This window comes from Equus caballus, chromosome 17, assembly GCF_041296265.1.
Source record: "Equus caballus isolate H_3958 breed thoroughbred chromosome 17, TB-T2T, whole genome shotgun sequence".
NCBI classification, from domain to species: domain Eukaryota; kingdom Metazoa; phylum Chordata; class Mammalia; order Perissodactyla; family Equidae; genus Equus; species Equus caballus.
In genome coordinates, this window is record NC_091700.1 from 87312524 (window position 1) to 87340472 (window position 27949).

At 38.4% G+C, this 27949-nt stretch overlaps 1 protein-coding gene and 1 long non-coding RNA gene across 19 annotated transcripts in view; one reads left to right on the forward strand and one right to left on the reverse strand.

Moving 5' to 3' along the window:
* MBNL2 (muscleblind like splicing regulator 2) overlaps window positions 1-27949 on the forward strand; it is a 153686-nt gene that overhangs the window by 122152 nt on the left and 3585 nt on the right. For 4 of the 16 annotated variants that reach the window (XM_023621746.2, XM_023621742.2, XM_070240408.1 and 1 more), the window contains one exon: window positions 6466-6560. The exons of 4 other annotated variants lie outside the window; for them this stretch is intronic. In XM_023621746.2, coding sequence (XP_023477514.1) covers window positions 6466-6560 — 95 coding nt within the window. Of the gene's footprint in view, window positions 1-5140; window positions 5177-6465; window positions 6561-21218; window positions 27223-27949 lie in introns of those variants that run through there. 8 more of the 16 variants (XM_023621738.2, XM_023621743.2, XM_023621739.2 and 5 more) reach the window with 4 other exon arrangements.
* LOC111768619 (uncharacterized) overlaps window positions 7438-27949 on the reverse strand; it is an 84062-nt gene continuing 63550 nt past the window's right edge. For 2 of the 3 annotated variants that reach the window (XR_002801079.2, XR_011428054.1), the window contains exon 4: window positions 8516-8637. This is a non-coding gene — a long non-coding RNA (uncharacterized lncRNA). Of the gene's footprint in view, window positions 8638-27949 lie in introns of all 3 variants that reach the window. The other variant, XR_011428056.1, reaches the window with a different exon arrangement.

Sequence of the window (27949 nt, forward strand, 5' to 3'; positions counted from 1 at the left end):
ACGCTTTGTGCTGAGGACCGATAGGCTGTACTGGCTGCTGTGGTTGTGCACTTCCGCCCTCTGCTGGATTCTTTAAGAACTGTTCTAGTGGTCCGGCCACCCTCAATTGAGCAGGCTGTGGGAGCAGAAAAGTGGGTTCTAGCCCACTTAATTCTGTGAATTAGAAGGGTTTCCATCTGTAACATGATATAAATATCATAGTGAACAAACGTGGATCTTGTGCTCCGGAACCGTATTTCAACTTCTAAGAAGTTTTTAGGTTTCTCTTAAATCTTGACAGAGAAAATAATTTTATTAAAAGGAAAATAGCATAATCTTCCCCCTACTTAAATCGATAAAAGAAATTTCAGTGTTTATTTTGACTTTAGTTTATTTCAGGCTTTTTTTTCCCCTCATAAACCACATTTTCAACCTAATTTTAAAGTGATAATGATAATAATCATTCATTGTTTTTTTAAACCTCTGCAAATTAAGTGATGATGTTCAAAAATATTTTTTGTAACTTGGTAGATGGTGGACCCATTATTTTTAAACTTAAAGATTCTAATTTTTCTATAAATACTCTAACGAGTAATATATGAAACAAAAAGCATTTTATGTTCTCCTGGAGGTTACCCTTTATTGAAAGATCATTCATAGTGAAGTTTTTGATATGCTACTAAAATTCTCCCATTGACACAATGTGAATTTGGATTTTAGGAATTCTGCCTCTAGGCTGTGGAGATACTAATATAAAATATTATGTAAAACATGAGATTCTTCTCCAAAACCATGCTAATGTAATTATCACCCTGCTTGATGCCCTGGCACATTTCAGTGGGTGGGATTTTTCTTGTTTGATAGGGATTATTTTAACCTGATAGTTATACTTTTTCTTTGCTATGTTAGGAAAGTGGCAAAAACCACATACACTTACAAAAATAGCATCATAATAATTCTTGGCATTTCTCTGACAGGTTTATTCTGAGTTACTGTAAGTGTTCTTATAGACGTTGTCTCATTCTTCAAGATAGTTCTGCCAGTGGCAGGCATAATTATTTGCATTTTGCAGATGGAAAAACTGAGGCTGTATCTATGCTGCAAAGTGGAATATATAATTAATGGAACTGTCCAGATAATTCTGACTTGCAGATTCTGGAGTTGAAATATTTATGCAACTGAAGCAGAAAACATTTACGAAGGCTTTGTTGATTGAATTATGCCTTAGGGAAAGGCTTCAGCCAGTCAGAACAAAGACGACCCACTGAATCTCTCCTTGATTAATTTCATTATATTGAAATACAGGATAAATAGAACAGGGAAAATTGCTTGCACAAACACTGCCTAGTGATCAGAAACCATAATGTTACATAAGGTTTTCACATACCCTGGTGAAAGATCTGTCAGTGTTTAGTGGAAACGATATCTACATACCCACAACAAAATTTATTTATCCCATTCAATTCAGCAAACAGTTCTCCAACACATAGTATGTTCTGGGCTTCAGGGCCAGTAATGGGAATACAAAGGAGTTCAGAACTAGGCAAAAACCAAATCTAATGCAAAGCATTAAGGGCTACCTTAGGGTATGAGCAAAGCGATCTGAGAGCGAAGGAGAAAGAGGCAATTTATTTGGCCATCGGCATGTGCAGTGGGTGGTGGTGACAAAGGATGTGGAGAAAGAAAGACTTTCCAAAGGAGGAGAAATTTGCTTAGGACTTTGAAAGGAAGATGTTACCAGCGGGGGAAAAGCATTCAGGCAGAGGGGACGGCATGGTTTGGGAAGAGTGTATTTGAGGAATAGCAAGTCGTCCACTGTAGCTATATTGTAAAGTACTTAAGAGGCTGTGGCAGGGGGTGGGTAGGAGTGGGGTGGAAAGGCAGAGATGGGCCTTGAATAGAAGATCAGGACTAGAATCTGGCATTAACAGCCACATACGGCAAAAGCTATGCGTTTCCAATATTCATATCACTTTTAGGCCACACAGGGAGAGGCTCATCAAATTAATTTGGTTGAGCATTTCAGCCACATCCTGAGCTGAAGACAAAGTGATGTGTCCAATCCTAGCCCAGTGTGGCTGCAGGAACTGCTGTTGATGGTTTGCAACCCAATGACATTCACATGCCTGACACAGGAAAGCCCTCCAAGAAAGCCCTTCCACACTGGAATGCAAGAGAATAACATGGAATTTTTAGAGGGATAACTTTGAATCCAGCCATAGTCGACTTTAAAATGAAATCATTCACAAACTGAGTACTTTAATAAATTTTTAGGAACCAATTGCTCCCAACACACTCTCACTAAAGGCTGAGAACAGTTTATTCAACCAACTGACCATCTGCTAAATGCCCCATAGACCCAGACAGACACGAACCTTGCCCCTTACCCAGAGTTTACAGTATAGGAGGAGAGATGGATGTTCAATAAATACTCATATAAATAAATAATTAAAATTTTTATGAGTACTATGAATGAAAAAGTAAAGAGTTCAATAAGATTAAAAATAGAAAATTGATTTAAATGGCATATGGAGATAGGTAAAAGAATAATTGAACAGTTTTCTAAAGAAGTGACATGTAGCTTGAGACCTGGAAGATGAAAAGAGTAGGGTAAGATTATTCTAGGCAGAGGAGACAGCTTGTAGGAAGCCCCAAAAGTAGGACAAAAGTGTGATGTGTTCTGTTCAAAGAAATGAAAGGCTAATCTGGCTGGATCATGGGGCCAGGGGAGAGTGGTGTAGGATGAGCTGGGGAGATAGTCAGAGACTAGACCATAGGGGGCCTTTATCCTAAAAGCAACGAAAAGGCAATGAATCATTTCCAGCGGAGAAATGAACAGACCTGTATTTGGAAAGGTTTCCTCTGCAAGCACAGTGGAGAATGGACTAAAGGGAGGATGAGAATGCAAGCCAGAAGACCAGTTAGGAGGTTACTGCATAGCCGAGCCTAAAGGTAATGGTGACCGGGACATGAGAAGTGGCAGTAGAGATGGACCAACAGGCAAACACAAGGTGCATTTTAGAAGCAGAATTGCTTTGGCTTATTGGTGAGTTGGACCAGGAAATTTCACGAGGGAAAGTGGTGTCAGGCATAACTTTCAGTTTAGGCTGGAGCTACTACCTAGCTGGTGATGTCCATCCAGTGTTTCCTCAGGTGGAGAAACAGATTCTGTGGGAAAGATCAATGCTTGGACATGTTAATTTGAGGCAGCTGTGAGACATCCCAGTGGATGGGCCAGGTGAGCATTAGCACCTGGAGCTCAGAGGCGAGCTGGGCAGGATACATAAATTTGGAAGCCCTGAACTCATAGATAGTATTTAGATCCTGGATTGAATGATATCATGGATTGAATGATATACCAGGAGAAAGTATAGAGTAGATGAAAAGGAACCAGAACTGAGTCCTGAAAAACTCAAGCATATAGAGAGATAGAGAGAGAGAGAGTGTGTGTGCGTGTCTGTGTTATCAGAAAGTCCAAGGAAAAAGAGTGGTTTATTATAGAGGGAGTGGCCAAGTGCTAAATGTTACTGAGACTCAGGAAGTTAAATGAAGATGGAAGCGTTCCTACTGATTGCAGAAATATGGAGTTATTTGGTGACATGAGCAGTTTGAGTGGAGATGTGAAAATGAAAGCCAAATTGGAGAGGATTGAAGAATAAATGGAGGCAAGGAAGTGAAAATTTATGTGTAGGTAACTTTCCAGAAGTTTGATCATAAAGAGTATTAGAAAGATAGAGCCAAAGAAAGGGTGTTGTGAATGTGATTTCGAGATGTTTGGGTCTGTGTTTTAAGTTGGCTATATTAGCACGTTTGCTGAAGAATCCAGTCGTAACCTGGTTAAATAGCCTCTTTTCCTGACTAGGTAATGTTAGCCTGATCAAAATGTAGATCAGGCAGAAAGTCTCCCTCAGGTGTGAAGAGTTCAGCAGAGAGAATAAAGACCTACACATCTCAGATTCTTCATCTAGTGTCTCACAAGGCAGTTCTAAAACCCTCATTGGGTACACGTTCATTAGAAACTTATTCTCTGGCACCTATGTGACACCCAATCTTCAGTTATCTAAATCTTCATATTACCTTGATTTTCATTCTAAGGAACTGAACCAGAAGTAGACAATTCTTTTCAATACAGTTCTTTTTTTCAGTACTCCACAACATACATTACTATTCGTGGTCAGAGTTTTCTGATTCAAGTACATTAATAAGACCTCCGCAGGTAAGGCAACTCCTCCCAAGGAAGGGCTGAAATCCTCCCTTCCTCCCTCCTGCCTACCCTCATAGACACCAACCGGAGATTTACTTGGAGTTTCGCCACAGGTGCCCCTCAGGGTTCACCTAATAGCAGCCATGACAAAAATCCCTAGCCCTGGTCCTAACTCAGCCCCAATTCTGCATTATGTTGCCTCTGCAGTGTTTAGGCTTTATTTCTAGACACCATTCCTTTATCGTAATGAATCTCGTAGCAGAAACAGATCACATACACATCCAGGTCATTCCATCACAGGAAGCTCAATCTTCCTACGTTGTAGGGGTTTCAAGCAGTAATCTAAAACTCACCTGACCTGCAAGCCTCTGATTTGGAGAATACAGAATCTTAATTACTGTTTTTATTTTTCATATTGTTATTGACAGGAAACATTTTACAATCAGACAAGCAAACTTCTAATGCAATAAGCTCAGTGTAATCTAGTGAATACAAAACCTGACCTGGATTTAGGAATAGAATTCTATTTCTAGCCTTACCCTTGACTTACACTGCACATGACCTTGGAGTAGTTACTATGCCTCAGATTTTTCATCTGTAAAAAAACTCACTTCCTACCTTGGAGGATTAACTTGATAATGTCCGTAAAATACTGTGAGGTGTTAGAGGAAGGACACTGCAGCATTATCACATGCCATTCTTATTAGAATCATGTCGATGTATGTGACTAGAAACTGTGAAAAGTAGTCTAAGGAGTGAGCTTTGAATAATATTGGCTTAAAATGAGTCAGATATATGTGTCAGTGCTGAAAATGTGAATGACTCTAAAGGACTGTGTTAACTAACCCTACTTATTTCTGGTTGTGCTTCAATCTCACTTTGAATGTTAACTCTAAACCGCTAACCTGTTTCTTTTCCTCTATTCACTTTTTCCACCTACCATTGCATGACATGCAGGGTCAGTTTTGTGCATGACACCCGCTACCAGTATTGGTAGGTTTCAATCTTTTTTTATTTGTCTTTTATATTATGTACAATACCTTCACGTGCTTGAAATTTATTTCAGAGATGGTAGAAATGCTTAGGAACTGGTAGATCTGAAGGCTTATTTGGCTTTAGAGTTAACGTAGAGGTTTTTAAAATGTACTTGTATATTTAAGAAAATGACCATTTTAATGTGACTGGAACAACCACGGTGCTAGACAACCACTACAAAACATAAAACCACAAGTACGAGTCTACTTTTTAATGATCTGTATTTTGTTTCTATTTATAGTTTATATGGTTTAGAATAAAAAAAAACTTACTTTGTCAGAGAGGCAGGCTAATTTCATCAATGTTTTAAAGTTTCATGGTGGTGTGCCTTTATCTCCTCTTTGCTGTGTGTTAGAGTTATCAGAGTTTCCCAGAAGTATTTATTTTAAAAAATTATAAATGGATGTATTTTGAAAACCAATGTCAGAACTACCTTGCTTTATTATCCTTTTTAATTTTAAATGTTCATTATTTGTGATGATTATTTGTACCTTAGCATTCCCTTAGATGTTAAATTTTAATAGTACATAGTTATCCCCACACATTCCAGTGCCTTGGTACAAAAGTCTGTCTTTAGGACATATGGATTAGTGTCATTTGGAGTCAAGAAAAATTAACATTGGCAAAGTTTGTCTGGCTATTTCACAGTAACTGTGTTAGACTTTATATCAAGGCCATGATTTTTGCTCCACCATTTATTAACCAAAATAAACCACAACCACTAGCAATGCCAGTTCAAATAAGCAGGCCCAAATTGACCAAAAAATTCAATTTAACCACAATTAATTCCAAAGAATATCCTATCCCAAATTAGGTCTACATATTGAGCCTTTGATGTTTTAGAATGACAATTAAAAATGAATATCATATATTCTCACTTCATTAGACATTAAATTTTACATTCTTAGAAGCAAGCGTTATTACGTACACCATAGACTCTGAATTGGGAATAATCTATTCTTAGAAGTAAAATGTTTATAAATACATCAACCAAAGTAATCTGCTTTGGCCTTTCTGGGAATCACTGATTATGTTTTAAAACTTCCTTTAATTGTACTTGTAATAAGCTATTTTCCCTTTTTTATTTCTCTCCCATGCTTCCTTGCTTTGCATTGTGATTGCATGCCATCTGCTGGTTTAACCCATGATGGCTTGCTGCTCTGATATTCACCATGCCAAAATACCACTTCTATTACCATAATGCTACACCCTCCTGTTCATTGCTCCCATGGTTCCCCTCCTGAAAGTACCCATGATGCACAGCGCTACGTCAGCCACTGTCTCTGCAGCAACAACTCCTGCAACAAGTGTCCCCTTCGCAGCAACAGCCACAGCCAATCAGGTTTGCTCCTTTTAAAGCTTTCTTTCACAAATCCCAAACTCTAAATGAGTGCTGATATTTAAAAAAAAAATTCTCGGTGAGAATTTTTTTTTCATGTTTATCCATCAAATTTTATTTTTTTAATTAGTTTATAGCAAGCATTTATGGACAGGTTGCACTTATTTAGAGTTAACATTTACTGCAAATAATGATGTAGCTATGTTTTGTGTTGCACTGTTTGTTTTCGTACCTAATATTGTGTAATTAACCTGACAGGCTTAAATTCCTTTTAGTACAGCATTACGTATCCAGTAGTTTGTGAATTGCCACAGAAAAATTGTAAAAGCACACTTGTGGGTGCTTCAAAACTGGCTATGTTTTGATTTAGTTCATTCAGACCCTATCATCTGTTGTGGAGGAAAAAGATTCTCCTCTTAGAAAAGTCTCCCTTTTTCCCTTAATGTCAAATTTGAGGTCTGAATGATTCTTGGTAACATTTCACTTGGGTCCTCTGTGCTCCCAAACTCACTTGGTTCCGGAACCTTACTACCTGTTCAAATACTGGCATAAGAGCCAAACCATACTGGAGGAAGAGTTCGAGGCCACCAAGTTCACAAAGGCTGGATATAACTGATTAGGGACGTTTAACTCTGTTGGTTTAATGCATGTGCCAATAAGACCATGGATGTACTATTTCTCAGTGAGAGCCAGTGGCTATTTCCCGCTCTGCAGTCACAGGCTGGCTGTAACCCTAACCCCAGCCAACCAACTAGCAAACGTGTGCTCCTGGTCACAGGAGACAAGTATGAGCATAAACTCTCACCTCACCTAGAAAAACATTTGATTGTGCATGCCCTCCCTTCATAGAAGAGCAATTTTTGTTTTGTTTTTAACTTAGTTTTTTTTTTTTTTTTTTTAATGAAATCAACTGTACTGATAAAAGATGAAAAGAGCTATAGGAGTAGGCCGGCAGGCAGGTCCAAGCTGATGGGAGAAATGGGGGGAAACTGTGTAAGGGCATAAGTGGCAGATTCCAGCCTGAATTGTGCAGGTGGGAAGGGCTGATTCACACGTCTTTCCATGTTCAGATCAGTAAGTGATTCTAGTGCCATAGGTTTCATCACTGAAAAGATAGACGTGAGAGCACTTGAATGAAGGAATAAAAGTAAAATCCCATGACAGTTCCTATTGTGCCCTCCAAATTGTGAAAAAGCAGGAAAGAATGAAGAGGGAGGGAGGGGACGCCAAGTGGGCACTCAGAGGCAGTTATAAATATTGATAATTCTTCAGCTTTTCACTCACCTCAGAAATGCCAACTTATCCTCCAAGGAAAGCCAGCTCAGCTCCAAACAGCAAATGATAAGTTTCTTTGCTGGGAAGATTTTTTTAAATGATGGGAGGGAGAAGGGAGAGAGACGGTTTGCATCCTGCCCTTATTAGGCTCAAGGCATCTCTTTCACTTGTTCATTCTTAATAGGGAATTGGTATGTCTGTTTCTTTTATGCCTAAGTCCTGCCTCCTTGAACCATGTTTATGTGATTTTTGACACAATTTTTGTTACAAAGCCCTTTTATAAGAAAACAAGTTTGAAGTATAATATAGTAGTATTCATTACAATTGAATTTTAACTATATGTTATGTCAAGTTAAACTTCTAACACAGAAATCTTTCCTAAGAAAAGAAACCAAGATAAAGAAATATTTTAGAGTTTTAGGATAAATTCCTTTATTTGTGATAAATACTTGATCATACATAATATATATTTTTCCAGCCTAGGGATTTTTTGGCTCCGTTTGGTAGAAAAAACTTTGAGAGATTGCATGCTTACGTGTAGGTTTATTTATGAGTGTAGGGAGGTGGGGTAGAAAGCATGGAATATTCTGAAGCTAAAATATATCACTTTACAGCCGAATGTGGTTGGTAAAGGCAGTAACGAGTTTAACTTCAATTAAATCCAAAGACATACAATTAGAGGAGTACCTGACAGTAGCTTCAAGAATCCTAGATTCTGCGTTTTGCAGTTTGTCGGGTGTAATAGTTGCGGTATCGCACGTCAGTGACGGAGAAGAGAAATACCTTAGCGGCTCTTGATGAAGGCCTGCTTGCGCAACAAAACCACAGAAAAAGAAGTAATTGTAAACATAAACTTCCACATAATATTCTTCATGTATTTTCAACAAGTTTCAAAGAGCAAAGCAGCTACAAAAGAACTTGGAAATTCTTTTAGTGCCCAAGAATTCAGAATTCAGAGATTGTTGGTGACTTTGATGACAAGTTACCATCCTACTGAGATTTCACCCTTTAAATTCAAAGCATATCCATGTGAATGATCTGCCATTTAAACATAATGAATCTCGGTTTCCTCATTTATGAAAGGAAGAGTAGAACTATATGGCCTCTGAAGTCCCTTCCAGCTCTAAGATTCGATGAACCTATGGTTCCATAGCTGTTATGCTAGGCCCAAAGTATGAGATTATATAGGTAAACACAAAGAGAATAGAAAGTCGTGCTGGTGAGTCCAGAGTTCAGTGAATGATAAGCATCCTCACTTCTTCTCCTTCATTATGCCATCTGTCTTTAACACAAAATGTGATGAGGTTTTGACAATTTTTCAGTTCATTTGGTTAATTCAGACTGTCAGTTCAAATAGTTCAAATCTCATAGGTATTTGTAATTAGATACAAATCATTCATAGAAGAAAGACGATAGACCAAAACATCCCATGACAGCTCCTCTGGTCCAGAGTTCCTTTGCCTGTTACCCCATGGTAAGCCAAGAAGAACAAGTAACAAATCTCTAAATGCTGTCCTCAGAGCTTAATCAAGATGCCAGCAATGAAAGTTTTAACGAAATTAGACATATAATTTGAAACTAAATAAATACAAAATCCATATACATTTGGAAAATATATTTCAGTTATTTAGCTCTAGGAGTAGATATATAAATAAAAATACAATAAGCAAGTTTACTAACAGCTATTTCCTGTTTCAGTTAAGGTCTCTGGGCCTTAAAATACAAATTATACCTAATAATATTATTATTATTTACAAACCACTTATTATGTACAATATGCTATCCTAAGTGGTTTCTCTTTCATATAATATATTACTTATTTTATTACATATTTTATATTATATGAGAGAGGATGCAGATGTACAAATATACTCACTTAATCCTTACAACAGTCTTATGAGGTAAGTACAATTACCGTTATCCGTATTTTGTAGATAGTAAAACTGAAACAGAGGCTAACTACCTTAGCCAAAGTCATACAGCTAATAAATGGTCTTGCTGGAATTAACCTAGGCAGTTGACTCCAGAGGCCTTGGTCTTAACCACCACGATGCACTGCCTCTCTTTATAATTATAATACACAGAAAGCACTTCTTCCACAAATGAAACTATCTTTTGAGTGAGACCCTACAGCAACAAACTCTGAAATGAAAGAGTCTTGCTAATGTGGCTCAAACAAAGGTGAATCCTAAGCTGGGGAGATGAACTGAATTTGAGCACAGCTTCGAGCTAGTTATGTAATAGCAGGTCATGTTTAGAAACCATATAGTTGATATACATTAATCATAATATATAACCATATATTAATATTCCATGTAATGTTATAGCCAGTGGGAAGACTGAAAATTATGAATAATTTCTCTACGAGTAAGATAAGTAGATGAGAAGTAAAAAAGAATTAGTCATTGGTCCTAGTAAAGTAGGTTCATGGGCTTCTTGTATGTGAATCACTGCCCTAGACTTTACTCCTAGCCTCTGCCAATCATCTCACAAATAGCTTGGAAGAAGAAAACCCAGAAATGAAAATGAGAATACCATATAAATAAGTCAATTTCAGCCTACTAACAGATGGTCAGAGTGTATAAATCTATAGATGCCTATATTGAAACAAATTTAATCTCAAAGTATACATTAAAAGAGGTAGAGGTAGGGGCCGGCCTGGTGGTGCAGCAGTTCCGTTTGCACGTTCTGCTTCTCGGCAGCCTGGGGTTTGCCGGTTCAGATCCTGGGTGCGGACATGGCACCGCTTGGCAAAAGCCATCCTGTGGTAGGTGTCCCACGTATAAAATAGAGGAAGATGGGCACCGATGTTAGCTCAGGGCCAGTCTTCCTCAGCAAAAAGAGGAGGATTGGCAGTATTTAGCTCAGGGCTAATCTTCCTCAAAAAAAAAAAAAAAAAGAGGTAGAGGTAAACAGCTTAGTACATGGATTACCTAGTTTTTTTCATATTATAAAAATTTTTATTTAATAAAATAAGAGTGTAGATTGAAATTCCTATAACTTGAATTATTATAGTATTCTATAAAGCTGTCATTGCTTTATTATTTTTTATTTCAAAACTACACTTTATTTCAAAAGGGGAGAAAAAAATTTCCAAGTAAATATATTTTAAGTCTAGTATCTTCATTTATATACAGAGATTATTCAACTTTCCTAATAACATCCTTGAAGGCCCAATTAAAATACAATTTATACTCTGAGTCTTTCCCTGAACCCCCGGAGCTAGAAGTACTCCTTCTATCCTCTGAATTCTACAAGAACTTAGTATCAGCATGAGATAGAAGGAATCATGGCACAAGTGTGCAGAGGTGGGAAGTGTTAAGTTTAGCGGAGAAGAAGCAACAATCAGATTGGTCAGAGCTTCAGTTTGCAAGAGTGGCTACCATGTAGGTTTGATTCTGATTGTGCAAGATGTTAAATGCCAAGTTAAAGGATTCAGCCTTCATTTGGCCACGGAAGGGTTTTCAAGCAGGACAGTGACAAAACAGAACTCTAGGAAGAGTGAGCAGATGGATTCAAGGCAGGAGAGTCTGTGGAGACCATTGAGAGGTTTTAACAAGAGCCTAAACTGGGACAGTGGCAGCTGGCAAGTGGCCTGCTTTGTCTTGCCTTTGCCCATTACATAGGGAGAGTTACCTTAAGCCAAAGAGAAACATAAAAACTATTTAATACTATGGCAAAACCTGTCCAAATAAATGTCACATGGAAGAAAAAGAGATTTGAGCTGACATGAAAGGTGAACCACAGGAAGCTGCCTCTGTAGGACCTGAACTCAGTCCCTTCAAGGACAGCAGCTGGGTAGACTCACTGGGCAGATGCCTCCAGTGAGCTTACCCCTAACATGCTGCTTCCCACCTCCTACCTAAATGAGACGTCAGAGCCACCAAAGCTCAAAGACCTCCCAGGGCTTTGCTCGAAAGAAAGAGTCCCTTCAGATTTGCAGTGAAAACACATGGTCTGTGTTTCCACAGATAGAGCTCTGTGGACAGTGAAGACAATTATTCATGTAATTCATTCTGGATCATAAATCCATACCAGGAAGAAAAATTCTCACACATTGGATATGAGGAATCTTTTTATAGAGCACCCCAAGCAGTGTCCAAAAAGCTGATGAAATCAAATTATATGTCTGCCAATATGTGAACCAACTCTAATCACATCTCCAACAAAGTCATGATTTATGTTTAAAAGTATGAGCTCAAGGTCTTGTCACATCTTCTGAACCCTCCTCCAAAGATTAAATCCATTCAACAGAAAGTTGGCCTTAGGAAGAGCTTATTGAAAATTAGTTAATAATATACCATACACACATAACTGTCTATTTATTGAAATATTTGATAAGTCAGAAATCCAATTTTCCAGACATGCCTGATATGTTTACGATATGTGATAATCAATTTCAACAATATCTCATCAGAAAAAATAAAATAATTACATGCAACCAGATTCATATATTATGGTTTATCTGGCCTGATACGAATTACTAGAGAGGGAAGAGAAAAGCTTAAAAGCATCAGATTTTAATTATTTCTCATATATAAACCTCAAAGCTATTTGTATGTAGATTCTTGGATATGTAAGTTATCCTATATTAAACAAGAAATCTAGAAAGGTAAGGTCATGTTTTACTTATCTCTCATCTCAAAGAGTTTTATAAAGCATCTATTATTCAAAGCCATCTGGCAGGACTATATTCAGACAAATGTAGGAGGCATTAAACCTCCCCCAGTATTCACCACTTGACCCATTTGGAGCCTGTGTTTCTTCACGAGAAAAATCTTGGTTCTGTAAAGCCCCAGTGTGGGAGGAGCAGACTCCTGTCAGATACCTCTCCTGAATATAGAGTAAAGTGGCCGGCCTCCGTGTGCGGATGATCAAACTGTGAAACACTCCTTTCTCGCAGCTTGCTGGTTCCTGGTAACAGATTACAGAAAGCAGCTGGGCCCCAAGTGTGTTGTGCTCCAAAAAGGCCACGATAGCAACTGTCAGAATCCAGCCCTTGTCATAGCACTCAGCCTGAGACGTCTGTCTCAGCATCATACTTCTAAAGTTGTTTACCCACTTCCAACTTTTTGCTAATATTCTAACTATAGAGGGGGGTTCCATTTCAGTACTGGAGCTGGTTGCTTCAAATGAAGCAGAATTGCCACATCAAATATTTTGTGGAGAGAGGTAGGCGGGAGTGAGTGTGTGTGTATGTGTGTGTGTGTGTGTGTGTGTATGGAGAGAGAGATTGATTGGAGCCTGCTGTCCCTCTCAAGTGAAAAAACAAGCCTATAAAAATTGTGGTGTTTGCTTCTGTTAATGCTGTCAGTTAAAGCTGCCTGGCAATTTGAGTCTAAATTCCATGGTGCATCATGGCTAGGGCAATGGAATCCAGACTTGATAGTGTAGTCAAAATTTGTTAAATGGTGAAGGGGAGGAGAGGGAAGGGGAACTCTGTCTGTCTTAGGTGGACGTGGATCTACGAGAGCCATTTAGAGGCAGGCTATTTTTTGTCTACAAGAAATCAGAAAATAAAACAATAGACCTTTTCTTTTCCTGCCTCAGAAGCATCTGCTTTGCAGGACTACCACGAGGTTTAATTAATAAATGTATTTGCAGATTCTCTAAGGAAAGGCTAAGTTATGTAAGTGTTGTAATCTAGTACATTTTCATTTTTCATGAATAAGTTACACCTCATGGTGAGAAACTTGGATAGAATTCTTTTGTATATCGCACCTAAAGACATAATATCAGTTCCAATTTCGTGCAGCTAAAGGGAAAATGTCAAGGGTCCTTATGTGGAACTTTACTGCCTGGTGGATTGTCCTACTTCTTATACCTCAAATCCCATCTTTTGCATTTTGATGAAATTTGGGGAGAATCTTTTCAGATTGAAAAGTCATATTCCCAGTAGTATTTTGGCTTTTGTTGATGGTAATAAAATCACGCTCAGTTTTTCTAATTTTAGGTTTTCTCTTTTGAGCAGAATGAATATACAGTTCATCTTATATGTGTGTTTATTTCTAGCTCTAAATTTGTAAGGAAAGAGAACTAGCTGCAATGCAGGAATTCGGACCCCTTGTCAAGGTTGAGAGATGAATGGGGTCTCATTCTTGATAAAAGTTGCTAGGAACAGAGTAAAATTTTGATTCATAGGCATTTATCTCCCCAAGTTCTGCCACTGCTGCCTGCCTTCTCTCATTTTTACCTGCGTGTTTGGGGAAGCTGCCAGCCTTTCTGTGTGGGTGGACGGAGAGGAGAGATCCTCACTGCTTCCTGATAGGAAGGAGGAACAGCCAACTAACCTGACTGTTCCTCCGCTTACTGGATATGACGCCACTACATGTCAAAGACAATTGGCATTAGGTCTGGTCTCTTAGCCGGTTCTAGCATTCCCTCTGGGGCACATCACTGGAAGCAATGGCTTCCAAGGTCAGACCTGTCTGAGTCTGCCAATCATTCTAGGGGCCACCAGTGTGGAGAGGTGCTAAAGATACCTAGGAGTTTCCTGCCTAGTCAGAGAGACATGAAGCAATGAGACAATGTCACAATATGAAATAGTCAAATACTCAAACATTACTGCATGGGAAGTAAGCTCCATGGCAGGGTCTTATCCCTAAAGGAGCTGGGGAGGTAGGTCTTGAGGGGTGTGTAGGACTTAGATAATGAACAGACGAGCTTGTTCCTTAAGTGTGAAACTTAAGGGGTGGAGATGGGGGTGGGGTAAGAGGAAAAGGAAACTGACACTTAAAAAATGTACCAGCATTATGCTTTATGTGTGTTCTCACATTTAACCCTATCAATCGTTCCTATTCTCCCTCTTTTACATGTGAGGAGATCGAGACTCAGATTTGGCCACAGCTCTAATCAGTAGTAGAGCCCCCATTTGACCTCAAGGCTATCTGACCTTGAAGTCAATGCTTCCCCGTTATCCCACATTCTTCCCCAGTAGCCTGTATGGTTCAGACAGGAGCTTCAGAATCAGTCTTGGACTTTATTCCATGGTAGAGGCAGATGGAGCACCTATTACTATGTCAGATCTAAAGAGAGGAGACACTGGCTCACATGGGCTTAACGACTTGCTTTTAGGCTGCAGTGAGTAGGAGAGTGAAAGGGAGGATGCATTTGGGCAGTACTAGAAAATTCAGTTGAGTAGGCCAAGAGGGATTAGGTTACTGAGCACCTTGACAGGCAAGATGAGAGCAGGACAGTGAAATGCTAAATGAGAGACTTGGAAACATTAATGTGCTTGAAGAGAGTGGATGGATATGAGCTGGGATAGGCTGAGCGCAGGTTAACTGGTGAGGAAGCTAATTCATTGATGAAGTGATGAAATTGGGATAGAGAGAAAATATGGAGGGAGGATGAATAATTAAGAGTCAGAAAAATTCAAGGAGGCGTTTTGATTCTTTGCTTTCCCAGGGCTCTTCAGCTTCTGTAGTACCTGTGGATTTTGCCAACTTCCACATCAACCTTCTCTGTAAGACATCTCTCTCAACGACTTACATAAAAACAATGGTTCTAGTCAACACATCTTCACTTTTATTTGTACTATAAAAGAAAATTTGTTGACTGGTATTTTCTGACATTGGTTTAGGAAAACCTACAGTTATTCTAGCACTTAAAATCCATCACATCTCAGCATTAGGTATAATATTCCGGAGCTTTTGGTCTGTCTGTTTTACTTTCAGTGATCAAATTCTACTATTCTCATCACTCTTCTTGCTCTGGAGTTTTCAGAGATCTCAGAGGTTATGTCAATGAGCTTCCTGTAATCAAATACAGACACCCTTCACTATTCACCACAATGCATTTCTGGAAGCAGCATCATTAAGTTGATGGTTGTAAAATGTCAGTCATTCTCCCATAGTCACGGTTACATCAGGCATTGCAGGTCTGACCCAAGACCCACATGTACTACATCAAGGAGATGAAAGGCAATAAGTCATAAGAGCAAATTTACCACAATCATGCCATAGCTCTACAATAACCTAAAAAAGGAAAATGATGATGCAAGTTACATTCTAAATTGGAATAAGAGCCCAGATCAGCAAGGTGGCTTATTCAAGTCACATAAATAATAAGAGAACCAGGACCAGAACCCAATTATCTGTGTCCTGCCTAGAGAAGTGCCTTTTGCCTTTCACCACACTGCCTTCCCAAGAAAGTGCTTTAAATGATCAGTGAAGGGGCCCCAGAGTACTACAGAGCACACAGACAGCTCAAAGATAACTCAAGCAGCTCTCCTTTATTAAGTACTTACCAAGTGCCAGACATTGTTCTAAGCCTTTCATATGAGTTATCTTATTAAAATCCAAAATGGCTCTGTTAGGGACTATTCTTATCCCCAATACATAGATGAGGAAACTGCAGTTTCGACAAGCTGAGAAACTTGGCCAAGATCATTATTTAAGCAGCAAAACCAGATTTAGAACTTTCCCCAAGCTCCAAATCTTCCATTTTACAATGAGAAGGACTTAGAATGGTTAAGTGACTTACTCAAGGTTACATAAGGGATTAGAAACTCATCTCATAACACCATGCTCAGTCTTCTTTCCCACTGTCAAACCACGAGCCAGAATAAATATGCTAGCTATGTAATTTTTGAACAATCTTCCTTAGAATTTAGAAAGGTTTTTGAGGAATCAAAAAGATACCCAAGGATGTTAAACTTAATTCCTTCTTTTTCTCCAAATATTTTTCCAGTAATAATTTCATAACTCTTCCATTAGTCATTCTTTCAATATTTGTCATTGTTATACTGAAATATTTGAAAGAGCCAGAGAACCACCCTAGTTATAAAGATTCAGGAGAAAAGGAATTGCTTGAATCAATTCCTATTGTTCATCATCTTTTCTTTGCTCTTCCCTGACCTCTGCAACATTAAGGATGGCCTTGAACAAGGAAAGAAGTTAAATAGGGAAATCTAAGGAGTGTGTAAAAGAATGAGAAGAAAATCCCATTCTATCCCTTTGCCTTGGAAAAGGTGTTTAAGACTTGCTTTTTTTTTTTTTTAACATAAGCTTATAATATGTCTTCTCATTCTTTCTGCTTTGTATGTGGGACCTATGTGAGAAGAGCTGAAGGCTTGAAAATTGAAGTATGGATGTTTATTAGACAAGACTCGGTGTGCAGAAGTGTCCATAAATAGTGGTTTTCTCTAAGCACAGTGATCAAAGAATTATTAGTAAATGCTATACCTTGTCAAAATATTCACGTTTTGTGGCTTAGCCTCGGAAATTAGAATAGGTGAAATACTACCAAGTGGTAACAGTGGCGTTACATGCTTACTACCACTAGGCACTCATTAAATACATTATCTAATCTCACAACAACTTATGAGTTAGGGACAATGTTTGATTCCCACTACAGAGATGAGGACTACTAAGAATAAAAGGTGTTGAATCACTTACCTGTGGTAAAACACCTATATCGCCTAGAAGCTGGGTTAGAACTGGGTCTAACTGTAAAGAATGGGATGTCCTGCCCATTATCATGGGATGTTAACTTTCTACTACAGTGAACACTGATCATCATATGCTGCTGGCTGTGATGCTTTTACAATAAAAGGTTTTAGTTTGAAAAATGATTAATATGAATTGACAGCCAAGACTTTCATGAAAAAATAAAGTCAGCCTATATTTACTTAATTGTCACTGACAGTTCAGGATATTCATATACATAAAGGGGAAAAGTGTATTTGACATTTTAAAACATCTTAATATCATCAAAATCAAATTTATTACTAATATATATGGAGTGCCATAGAGCTTATATAATGTTTAAATGCACAATATTATTATTTGAATGCCTGTTTAAATAGAAGCTGAAACCAAATTTTATTTAGGATTATGAATCTTAAATATACTAAGGAAAGGGAGCCAACATTTATCAAAAATCACTATTATATATCAGACACTTTATATATATTATTTCATTTAACACTCAACAGAACCCTGTGAAGTGTCTTATCCATTTTCCAGAGGAGAGAAAATCTTAAAGAATAATTTGCTTCAGATTCAAGCACGTAGGAAGTGGCTAAACAGTTTAGAACTCATGTTCACCTGCCTCCAAATCCTGTGCTTTTGTCTCTCCACCATATTTGAATTAGATTGGAGCTTGTGGTCAATGTAGGATTGGGATGAAATTCTTTATGTGGTTCCCTTAAAAACTTCTAACTACTGAGGTTAACTATTGGTTTAAAAAGTTCTAGTGGAAGCAAACCTTTTTAAAGTCCAAGTTCAGTATCAGAAATGGCCTGAAAATATTGCTGGTTGATGAGACCAACACAGAAATTCAAATTTCAATCCAGTAAACAAGAGCTGGAAAACAGATGGACGAGCACGCCATTTTACCCTTCCAGGGTGATAAACTGATAAGGAACTTCTGGCTGAAAAGAGTCTACCAAGAGGAGTCCTCTCATCCAGGACTTTCATTTCTTTAACTTTTTAAACAACAATAATTTTAAAAGAGAGATACTGTTTTTCTCCACTGTCTCCACAGAACCTTACCTTCATATCAGTCTCAGGTTAACTGAACATCACTAGTTGAGAATGAATGTTTTGGGCAGCCTGGAGGAGGCAGCTGTGAAAGGAGCGACTATAAAATTAATTTAGTTCTAAGTAAAACCACAGAGCTAAATCAGAAAGGGAGCCAGGAAATTTAATGACAATTCAGGCACGCAAAAAGAAAGAGCCAGGGACCCCATTTTGAAGACAAAAATTGGAAGGATAAAAAGAAGAGTGGGAGAGAGGGAAAGAAGGAAGAGGTTAAGTATTGGCAAGAAAGGGGAATAGGGAGTTAGTGTTTGATGGGTACAGAGTTTCAGTTTGGAATGAGGAAAAGTTCTGGAAATGGACAGTGAGGACGGTTACACAATGATGTGACTGTACTTAATGCTACTGAGCTGCACACTTAAAAATGGTTAAAATGGCAAATCTTATGCTATGCCTATTTACCAGAATTTTTTAAATTGGGCAAAGAATATGAATAGACATTTCTCCAAAGAAGAAGGGATTAAGGATTGGAAAGAAAGATCCTAATTGTAACTAGGTTTTTGTTTGATTAAATCTCATGGTATAAAATTATTCTTTTCACATTAAAAATTCCTTATTGTTGCCATTTTTCCCTTTAAGAGTTCTGTTTTCAGAAAGCAGGGAACTGAGTGCAAATGCAAATTTTTCCTCAGTGAACCATTTCTGTTAGAAGCTGGGTCTACCCTGAGATGCCAGGCCTTAACAAAAGCCCACTATTTACTCGGTGGCAATGCATCTTCACACTTTTTCTCAACAAATGTTTCTTAAGAGCCCACTATGTGTCATGTAAAATTCAGAATTGTGGAAATACAGTATTGAACAAAATAGTCCCTGTTCTCATGGGCCTTACATAGTAAGGCGGACAGGCAATAAACCAACATGCAAATACTTACAGTCAAAGTAATTATCATATAATAAGGATCATCTTGAAAAGCAGAGATGCTGAAAGAATGGGCCTAACCACCGAGCTTTGAGGGAGCAGTTAGTAATAAAGAAATAAAAGGGAACATAGGAGCTTTCTTCCCTTATGTAGTTTCTTCCTTGGGTTTCCATTTTGCCATCTATTATACCATGATGTTTTGGCACTTCCTGGGGCGTTATTGGGGAGGACAGATGGTAACCTGGTTTAAATACTCACCACACTGCAGAGGTGTCAATGTGGTACAAGCAGAGTGAGAAAGCAAGGCTCAGAAGGGTCACAAAGCTGGTGGTGGCACAGACAAGCCTCCTGAAATTCCACTCCAGGACTTTTTAACTTTTCCTTTGCACCATGATTTTGCACACAATTGAATGGTTTTATTAATCTCTCTCTCTCTCTCTCTTTCTCTCCCTGACACACATACACAAACACACAGGCAAAGAACTAAAAAGGAAAAAAACTAAACAAAACAAATTTTTCTGGAAATTTTGTTAGATAGCAGTATATCTTACCAACTCAAGAAATGTGCAAGATGATTCCAGTACCCAAAGACATACTTCATGTCCTGTGCATAACATTCATCTTACCATTCCTTTTACTGAGTCTTAGCATTTGGTTACTCTTCTGCCTTTAGTGTCTTAAAAGCCAATTCTCAGCAGACTGAATTATACATTCTGCTCCACTGTTAAAATGAATACTACAGCCAAAATGTGCCCAGGATTCTAAGTCCAACATAATGGTAGTGGATACAAAAGGAGGGCACTGAGCAGAATTGGGGGCTTTATGTTGAATCCAACAAGATCTTGTTTCTGTGGTTTTTCTTGGCCTGAATCTTCAATTTATTACTGGGAGCAAAACTCTATATTGAAAAAAGCTTTTAAAATTTCTTTTTTAGCTGTTGCATAAACTGTTTTTTAAAGGTATGAAAAAAATTTTCTTAGATTCTACCTTCATCTTCAGAGGTCACCTTCAATGAAATTGCCTCAGATGTGGGCAGCCTATTTAATCTCACATAGCCTCACTTGCTACACATCTCACTGTGAATATTCTAAATGTAATATTTTCAGAAAAAATATTTTATGATCCTTTCTATAATGTTTTGGAATATCTTCTTAAATAATGTGCCCCAAATATTATTATATTATTGTTTCTTCATATAGTAGAGGAATTTAGCCTTCTTTACTGTGTGGACAGTCTCTAATTTTAAAAATGTTTGTTTGTTCAAAATTCCCTTTGTTTCTTGGTTTGGAATTCAAATAATTTTCCTACAGAGACAGTGACGGATTTGATGGTTAGGTCTCCAGGCTGGTCTACAATAGTTTAACTCATAACATTGCTCAACGATAATACATGGAACAGGCCAAACACCATGTTCACAGGTGTTTCTGTATCTCTGAGATTCAAGAAAGATGCCAAAAGCATATGCCTAACTCAAACTCCCAGACAGCGGTGTGTTAGGAAAGTCTTTCACCGTCTCCACCTGCTGGAGGTAGAGGAACCACAATCCATGGTGAATTCCATGACTGGAATGTTCATTGGGAAAGGTTTGTGGAGTTAGGAACGTGATATACAGTGTAGAGTCAAGAATATCAGGTGATAAATAGGAAGATAAAAGCTGGGACCTGTTCCTGGTCAGACACATTCTGTGAGTCAGACGCATCTACAGCACCCTCTTTCTCATTTTCCTGGATGCTACAGTTTGATCTGCCTACTTCTTTTTTCCTGCTGTTGTGTGGCCCTTCCAATCTAGGGTTTTGTTTTGTTTTGACATTTTCTGGCACCTGCAGAACAAACATGGTCTCATAGTTCCTCTCTTCCTGAACAAGCACACAACACTTCTGAATATGTTTTTGTTTTAGACATTTCTGTAGCATCAGGGGAAAGCACGAGGAATAAAAAGTCTTGCTCTCATATCCTTTTACCTCCTTCCTCATTTATATCCTATAGGAGAAAATGTCACCCTTGGATGACGTTATGGATGGTTAGATGATCTGAGGACTAGATTCCCACCTCACCATGAAAGCAAGACAAATGTTCCTTGGAACTCCCTCAGAGGAGTTGGAATTGGCTGGGGCTGGGCCTGGCTGGAGAGAGGATCATGATCAAAGCCTGACTGCAATGCTCACAAGAGTCTGGATTGGTCCACATGTGACATGGACTCATGCGAGGAGTGGAATCTTATTCAAATCAAGAATTTCCATATATGTATTTTACCCAGATAATATAAATTGTCAATGTGTACCCTGGTCAGTAATCTTCAGTGAGGCCAATGTTATTGCCTTCGATGCAAACATTCAATTATTAACATTTTTAAATGAGAATTTTTCACATATTAGAAAGTATATCTAAGAATATTTTTGTTCAAATATCACAGAGTGGAAAATATTAGACAGAAATGAGTCATCAACAAAACGATTTGTCACTGAAAATAGAGGAATGAGAGCTTTGAATGTGAACTTTATATTAATGACAGAGAGCAAAACAACAATCCTGACTAAACTGCTCTTTAAGGTCTGCTAAATATTGTGGGCATTCCAACCAACCTCAGGTTGCTTTTCTCAAGAGTGAAACTGTTTGTCATATTTGAGAATTTTCTCCCACAACCCCAGTTGATGCCTTTTCTGTTTAAGTAAAAATCCATTTTGAAAACCAGTCAAATATGGCATGACACACTGCCCTCCCTCAGAACAATAATCCCCCCAAATAATGAATATGGCTATTTTTCAAAGCGTCTTTTCCTATACCACTAATTATCTTTGAACTTTTTATACCATTAAAGTTTACAAATAGTCATAAAATAGGCCAAAGTTCTTGAAAGTGTTCATTTATTGCTCTGATAATGTATGTTCACCAAGAGACCAAAGACATTTGCTTTTGACTTTAGTAATCCATACTATGATTAAGTACAGAATTATTTTGCAGCCAAAAATGAACAAATGTCCCTCTGCCTTTGCCCAGTTTGCTTCAAGTAAAATACTTCACAAATTTCACCTCTCAGGCAAAATCAGAGAATTTCAGACAGTTGTGGCTGCCATGGAGAAGATGTGTAGAGTATTAGGGAGAAGAGGGAGAGAATATTAAATAGTGGAGAGACTGAAGGGGGGAGGAACGCCAATGGAGAGGAGTGAAGAGGCACATGTGTGACAGAATAAGAAGAAAACTGTGAATAAAGAAAAATATATTGGGATGGTGAGCAAGAGGCAAGCCTCCTTAGCTTTGCCATATTTTTAGGAAATTCCATTCAGCTTTGTATTTTTAAATTAATAATAAGTTTTGTTTAAGGAGACAGTGAAACATCCTTTCTTTAATTACTTCTAAGGAAACAGGGCCTTGTAACCATGGCAAAATATTTCTAAGAAATCTATCAAGTCTAGAAGTTTTCTTCAGGTAGCATTTTTGTTTATCTGCCATGTTTCCATACTCTGTGAGTGATTCTGCCCCCAACCTGGAATGTTTTTCCTTTTATCTACATATAAAATATGTAGGTGAGAGAATGGGGAAGAATGTTTATTTTTCTTGGATGTTCCTGAATCCTTAATTACCCTGAAAGGATGCAGAGATATATATTGTCCAGGGCTTCTTTTCCTGCCTCCATTGCTATGTCGCATTTGTGAGTGGTCTGTTGGTCTTCTGTTGATGCCAACATTGTGGCATTGTGTCCTCAGTAAATCCTTTTTCCTTCAGCCTTCTGTGCAACCAACAGTCAATAAGTGCCCCCTATGTGCCCAACCCTATCCTAGACACTACAGATGTAAAGATGAATGAGACATTGCCTTGTGCTTAACAAAACTCAGTTTTGTTTTGGACCCAGCAGCCCTTCTTGGAAATTTCCACTTGAGCTCCCATGCTAGGGGTACCAGCTCCATTGAGAGTCCCTCAGATTTCAGTAAGGCCACACAAATATTTAACAGGTATATTTTATCTCTCTCTTCAAACTCAACATTACAAAGACAGTATTGGATGGCTATTCACAGGAGGATTTAACTAAAACATCCATTATTCCTCTTTTCTAACTGTTTTGTGGTTTGAATCCCTAGGAACTTTGATCTTTTCACTGAAAAGTTTTTTCTATTAATTAAGCCAAGAAAGAAGAGTTCTTACTGAATTTACTATTGAGCTAACATTTTAAAAGATAATGCATCTTACATCCTTGAATCTTTGCAATGAACACATTTATATAAGAAGTGAGAACATTTCTAGAAGTCATCTAGAAGCTCACAATTTCAAAAATTATTCCTATGTCAGTTTCTGGAGATCAACCACAAGGTAGAAACCTCAGAAAGTATTGATCCTTCGTATGTCTGAAGCACTGAGGAAAGCACGGGGATTTCTTTTCTTCTTTTGCACCCTCTTGCTTGAGAACTGGTTAGTTCAGGTGTTGAGTTTATGGTGCTGATGCACTCAAATTCAGTGTTTCAGCCCCTGCAGACTATTTTACTTTCAACTGAGTGCATTTCTCACTCTGGTCAGCTTTTTCAAGTGCCCACCAAGGGTAAGGGCATATGGATGGCTCAGCCTAAATCTATCATCATCTTGGAAGAGATAAGGCAACATGCATATATTCTATCTGTTGAATCAGTCAAGGGAGGTACAGTGTTTTCTTCCTAGGTAGGGGGTGCCTGTTGGTCAAGCCTGCTATTCCTTTGGGAGAAAGCCAAATGTCTGAAAGTTGCAGGATTAACCCCTCATTAGACCTGCTCTCCTGATCCCACCTGGCAGTAGTGACTGCTGCCTCCCTTAATGTTGCCTACAGCATTGGCTGCTGCCCAGCCCAGGAAGCTAGCAATCCAGGCTTAGTGGATATCTCCTTCCAGAAAGTAAGGCTCAAAGAGAACACAAACCAACAGCTCAAAGCTGCATTAAGCCCAAAGATATATTTGACCCACACAGAGTTGTTTTCTGTAATGTGAATTAGTTGCTAAATTTCCAGATTCTTTTGGAAAACAGAAAAGCCAAGCAACTTAGAGCCCAGGTTTCTGCAGGTAGCAATTGGCTGGAGCTAAGTAGCTGCTGCTCCCTTCCCTCTAGACGTGGGCCCTTCCTCTGCCACACTCCCTTCCTGACCCACTCACTTACGTACATTTCCTGCCTGGCCCAGTAGGCTTAGTATTCTGGTAGTACCCTAACCCAATCCTCTTTTTAATAAACTTGACTGCCATTGCACTACAAGTCAATGGTAGGCACTTCACTGAGCGTGCAGAGATTATTAAATGGCTGCTCACAACACATTTAACAGGAAAATAATCCATCTGATGTTCTTTGGGGCCATTCATGTTTGTATTCAATAAATAAATATTAGACTAATCATGTACTGCGTTCATATGGGAGTGATTTAAGGATGCAGATTAAGCAGAATCATGAGAGTCTTAAATCCAGCCACCTGGAGGAGATGCTCATTGATAAGTAGACACTATTGCAGCCAACCGATATTCTTGTTACAGATAATCTTATTACAGCTAGAGGGTCTACTAAAGATTTATGAATGCACTCATGATTTGAGATCAAGTATGTCTTTGTTTTAAAAATAGAATTGCCGATTTTGTGGGCATCAGCTATTCTCATTTTTGTGTGTTCTCCTTTTAGTGGAAAAAGGAATTGAAATAATGGCTTCAGTTCAAGATTTTGATTTACCATACAAGATTGGCTAGAATCTTATTTTAATAATTTAACCCCCTTCATTGTCATGGTTCTCTGTTATATAAAAAAAATACTTATTTGAGAGAGTCATCTAACAGGGAGATAAACAGAACTACATCTTGTTCAATATAATTTGATTTCTTTCCTATTGTATAGCTTGCAAGGGTTCTTCAGAAGCTGAAAGAGTGGACCTGTAATTGGGTAGGGCTTCTGTTGCTGTAAGCAGACATGTTTGCAGTATCTGTCTGGAGGAGGCCTGGGGTAGGACATGGTTGGCCACCCGGGCAAGGATGTCCTGGAGAGGGGCCTAGCAGCCCCACAAGTCCCTCAGCAATTTCTACCCATCTGGCTTCTCCCATCCAATTCTCCAGGCTCCATTTGCTCTAGGCCCCACCCCATTTCCAAGCTCCCAGGGGGGTTCTTGTGAGCACCGACCTCTGCTGGCACACGCTCTTGGAAGCACTCTTTCCCTTGGTCCCATGGCAGGCTGTCACTGTGCCCTGGAGGGGCCTCCCAAGCCACGAGCAGAGTGAGGTAACATCTCTGAGCTGATCCTGGTTTGCACAAGCACTTGGTACGGTGTGCAAGCTAGTTAAAGCTGTTCGTGCTGTCTTTTCAGTGTCTGCAAAATATGACTGGCAATACTGTCCTAGCTCTTAAGGCTCTGGTAGAAATTTCTCAGTCTCCTGGAAAATCAAGGGAGCATCTCTTAAAATTAAAACAAAGATAATAAGGATGCTTCAGAGAGGGGACTTTGAGGGGACCCACTGTAATAGTGATTTCTCTGACTAACGTGTACTCTGACAGACCCCAGGAGGGTTTTCAGTTGCTCCTTTCAAGAAAACATGAGCTGCAGTGCCTGGAGGTTGAGGAAGGAACTTTGGATATCAGCCTTAGCTTTGATCATCGCAGGGCAGGAAGGGCGCCACTGACAGCCAGTCTATCAAGGTCACTGTGGTGAACTGTGGTTCAATAACCATTTTTTTAAATGGACAAGCTCAGGATTAGGGCTTGTCAGTATGAGATTTGAAGCCCATGTTCCAGGGCCTGCTCTTTTAGGAATGCATGTTTTGTTACCTATATTGAAATATTCAGGCACCTTCTGAAGCTTTTGATCCTCCTGCCTATTAAAATTACAATGGAGATTGAGGAAGTTTTTATGCACAGAACATATTTTATATGTCCATAGAGAATTGGTATAGAAGAAAATCTCTAAGGAGAGTCAACAGGGAAACACACAAAACCTACCTACTACTCTTTAAATTATGTTTCTTTGGTGTGAATTAAAAATATAATCTGACTAAAGAAAAGCCCTATTAAAAACTAGACAGAAGATCCCTCTTTCCCTCAAAAGGGCTTCTCCACCCCCCACCCCACACCACTCAACACACACTTGGCTCTCCTCTTCCCTGCACAGGTATCCTTCTGGCTGGGAACTGTCCTGCCTTCCCCATGGGCCCTAGAGCCTGTAACATCATATGTCTTCTAACATCAGAAGCAGCCATCAAATGGGCAATAGTTAAATAAGAGGCACTCAGTTGGTAACTGTTCCTCATCAGGATTCCTGTTCTGTCTGTATTTCCAGAGTGTATTTCACCCCAGGGTACACTTAATTCAGACTGTACCAGCAAGCTATATTTCTCAGAAAAAAATTTAATAAGCAAAAGATATTTTCAAGAAAAATGCTACCATCAGAAAATGAAACACTCAAAGCTTTCCTACCTCTAAGATCAAATCTCTTGAACTTCTTGAAGCTCACAGCTGCTAGGAACGTAATTCATTCTTTGACACCACATTGATAGTCCACAAGAGAGCAAAAGACATAGACTAGGGTATGGCCAGAGTTTTCTGGCCCAGATGCCAGGCAGCAGTGACAGCAAAGACTTTGGTGTACCAGAGGTCATTTTTATTTGTTTTTATCCATATAATGGGTTGTGAGTAGGCTTGGGTAGAAGGAAAAAGCAGTCTGGGTGAGTCCAGTTAATGCCTTTAGGTAACTTCAAGGCTGATTTACAGTTCAGTTAAACCTGGACAGTCATACATGTCTCATTGTCAAATACAAGTCCAAAGTATTGTTGTAACTAATTTCTGTAATACACATTTGCCCATTGCTAGACTTTCTATAAAATACTTTTCTTTCCAGGTGGTTAGGAATTTCATTCTATATGGCATTTTAGTTTCAGTTAATAAGCAAAAACGTGAATATATTCTATAATATATATTATTATATATCAACTTAAGAAACTGCAAGATTTTTTTCCCATAAATAGTTTAGAGAGACTCTTGCTAAAGTAAAAGGAAAGAAAAAGAAAAACAGGACATGATTTGACACCCTCGGGCACATTCTTATTTGGAAATCTTACAGACAGTGTTGAAGCTAAGGGATGAAATAGAATAATTCCTATTTAATAATCTAAATAATCAAATATCTAAAACTAAAAATGAAGTTATAACCATCTGAATAATTTGAATATTAGCTATTCACAATAACTGTTCAAAGATACTATGATAATATTTACATATAAAAATCATTATATCTCATTATTACTTTTATTTGTCTATCAGTACACAAGACAAAGAATGCTATTTTTCCCAAGTAATTTTAAATTCCTAGGAATTTTTAAAAAATAAGAATGATCTTACCAGAAGTTTTGAGTTTCCATTTAGTATAAATATTTAATATAAATGAGTTCTTCCTCTATTTTTATCAATTCCATCCACGTCTGTATGTTCCAATAAAATAAAAGATACTCATATTTATTTCATGGGAGAAACTGAGTGTATGTACTAAAACTGTTTTATATAAACTGCAGGAGCACTCAAAGGGAACAATATCCATTTGTATGAATTCTGACATGGGATAAGAAATTATACTTGTAGAAATGAGGCTTTTATTGGGAATTGGATTCCAGTGTGCAGGAATATTAGCTGACCTTGACCATAAAGAATTTTTACTGGTTATTCCCTTAACAAAGACTCTTGGCTCTTTAATAAATAAACATTTTTGTTAACTAATAGCACAAAGTTTGGTCAAAGCATTG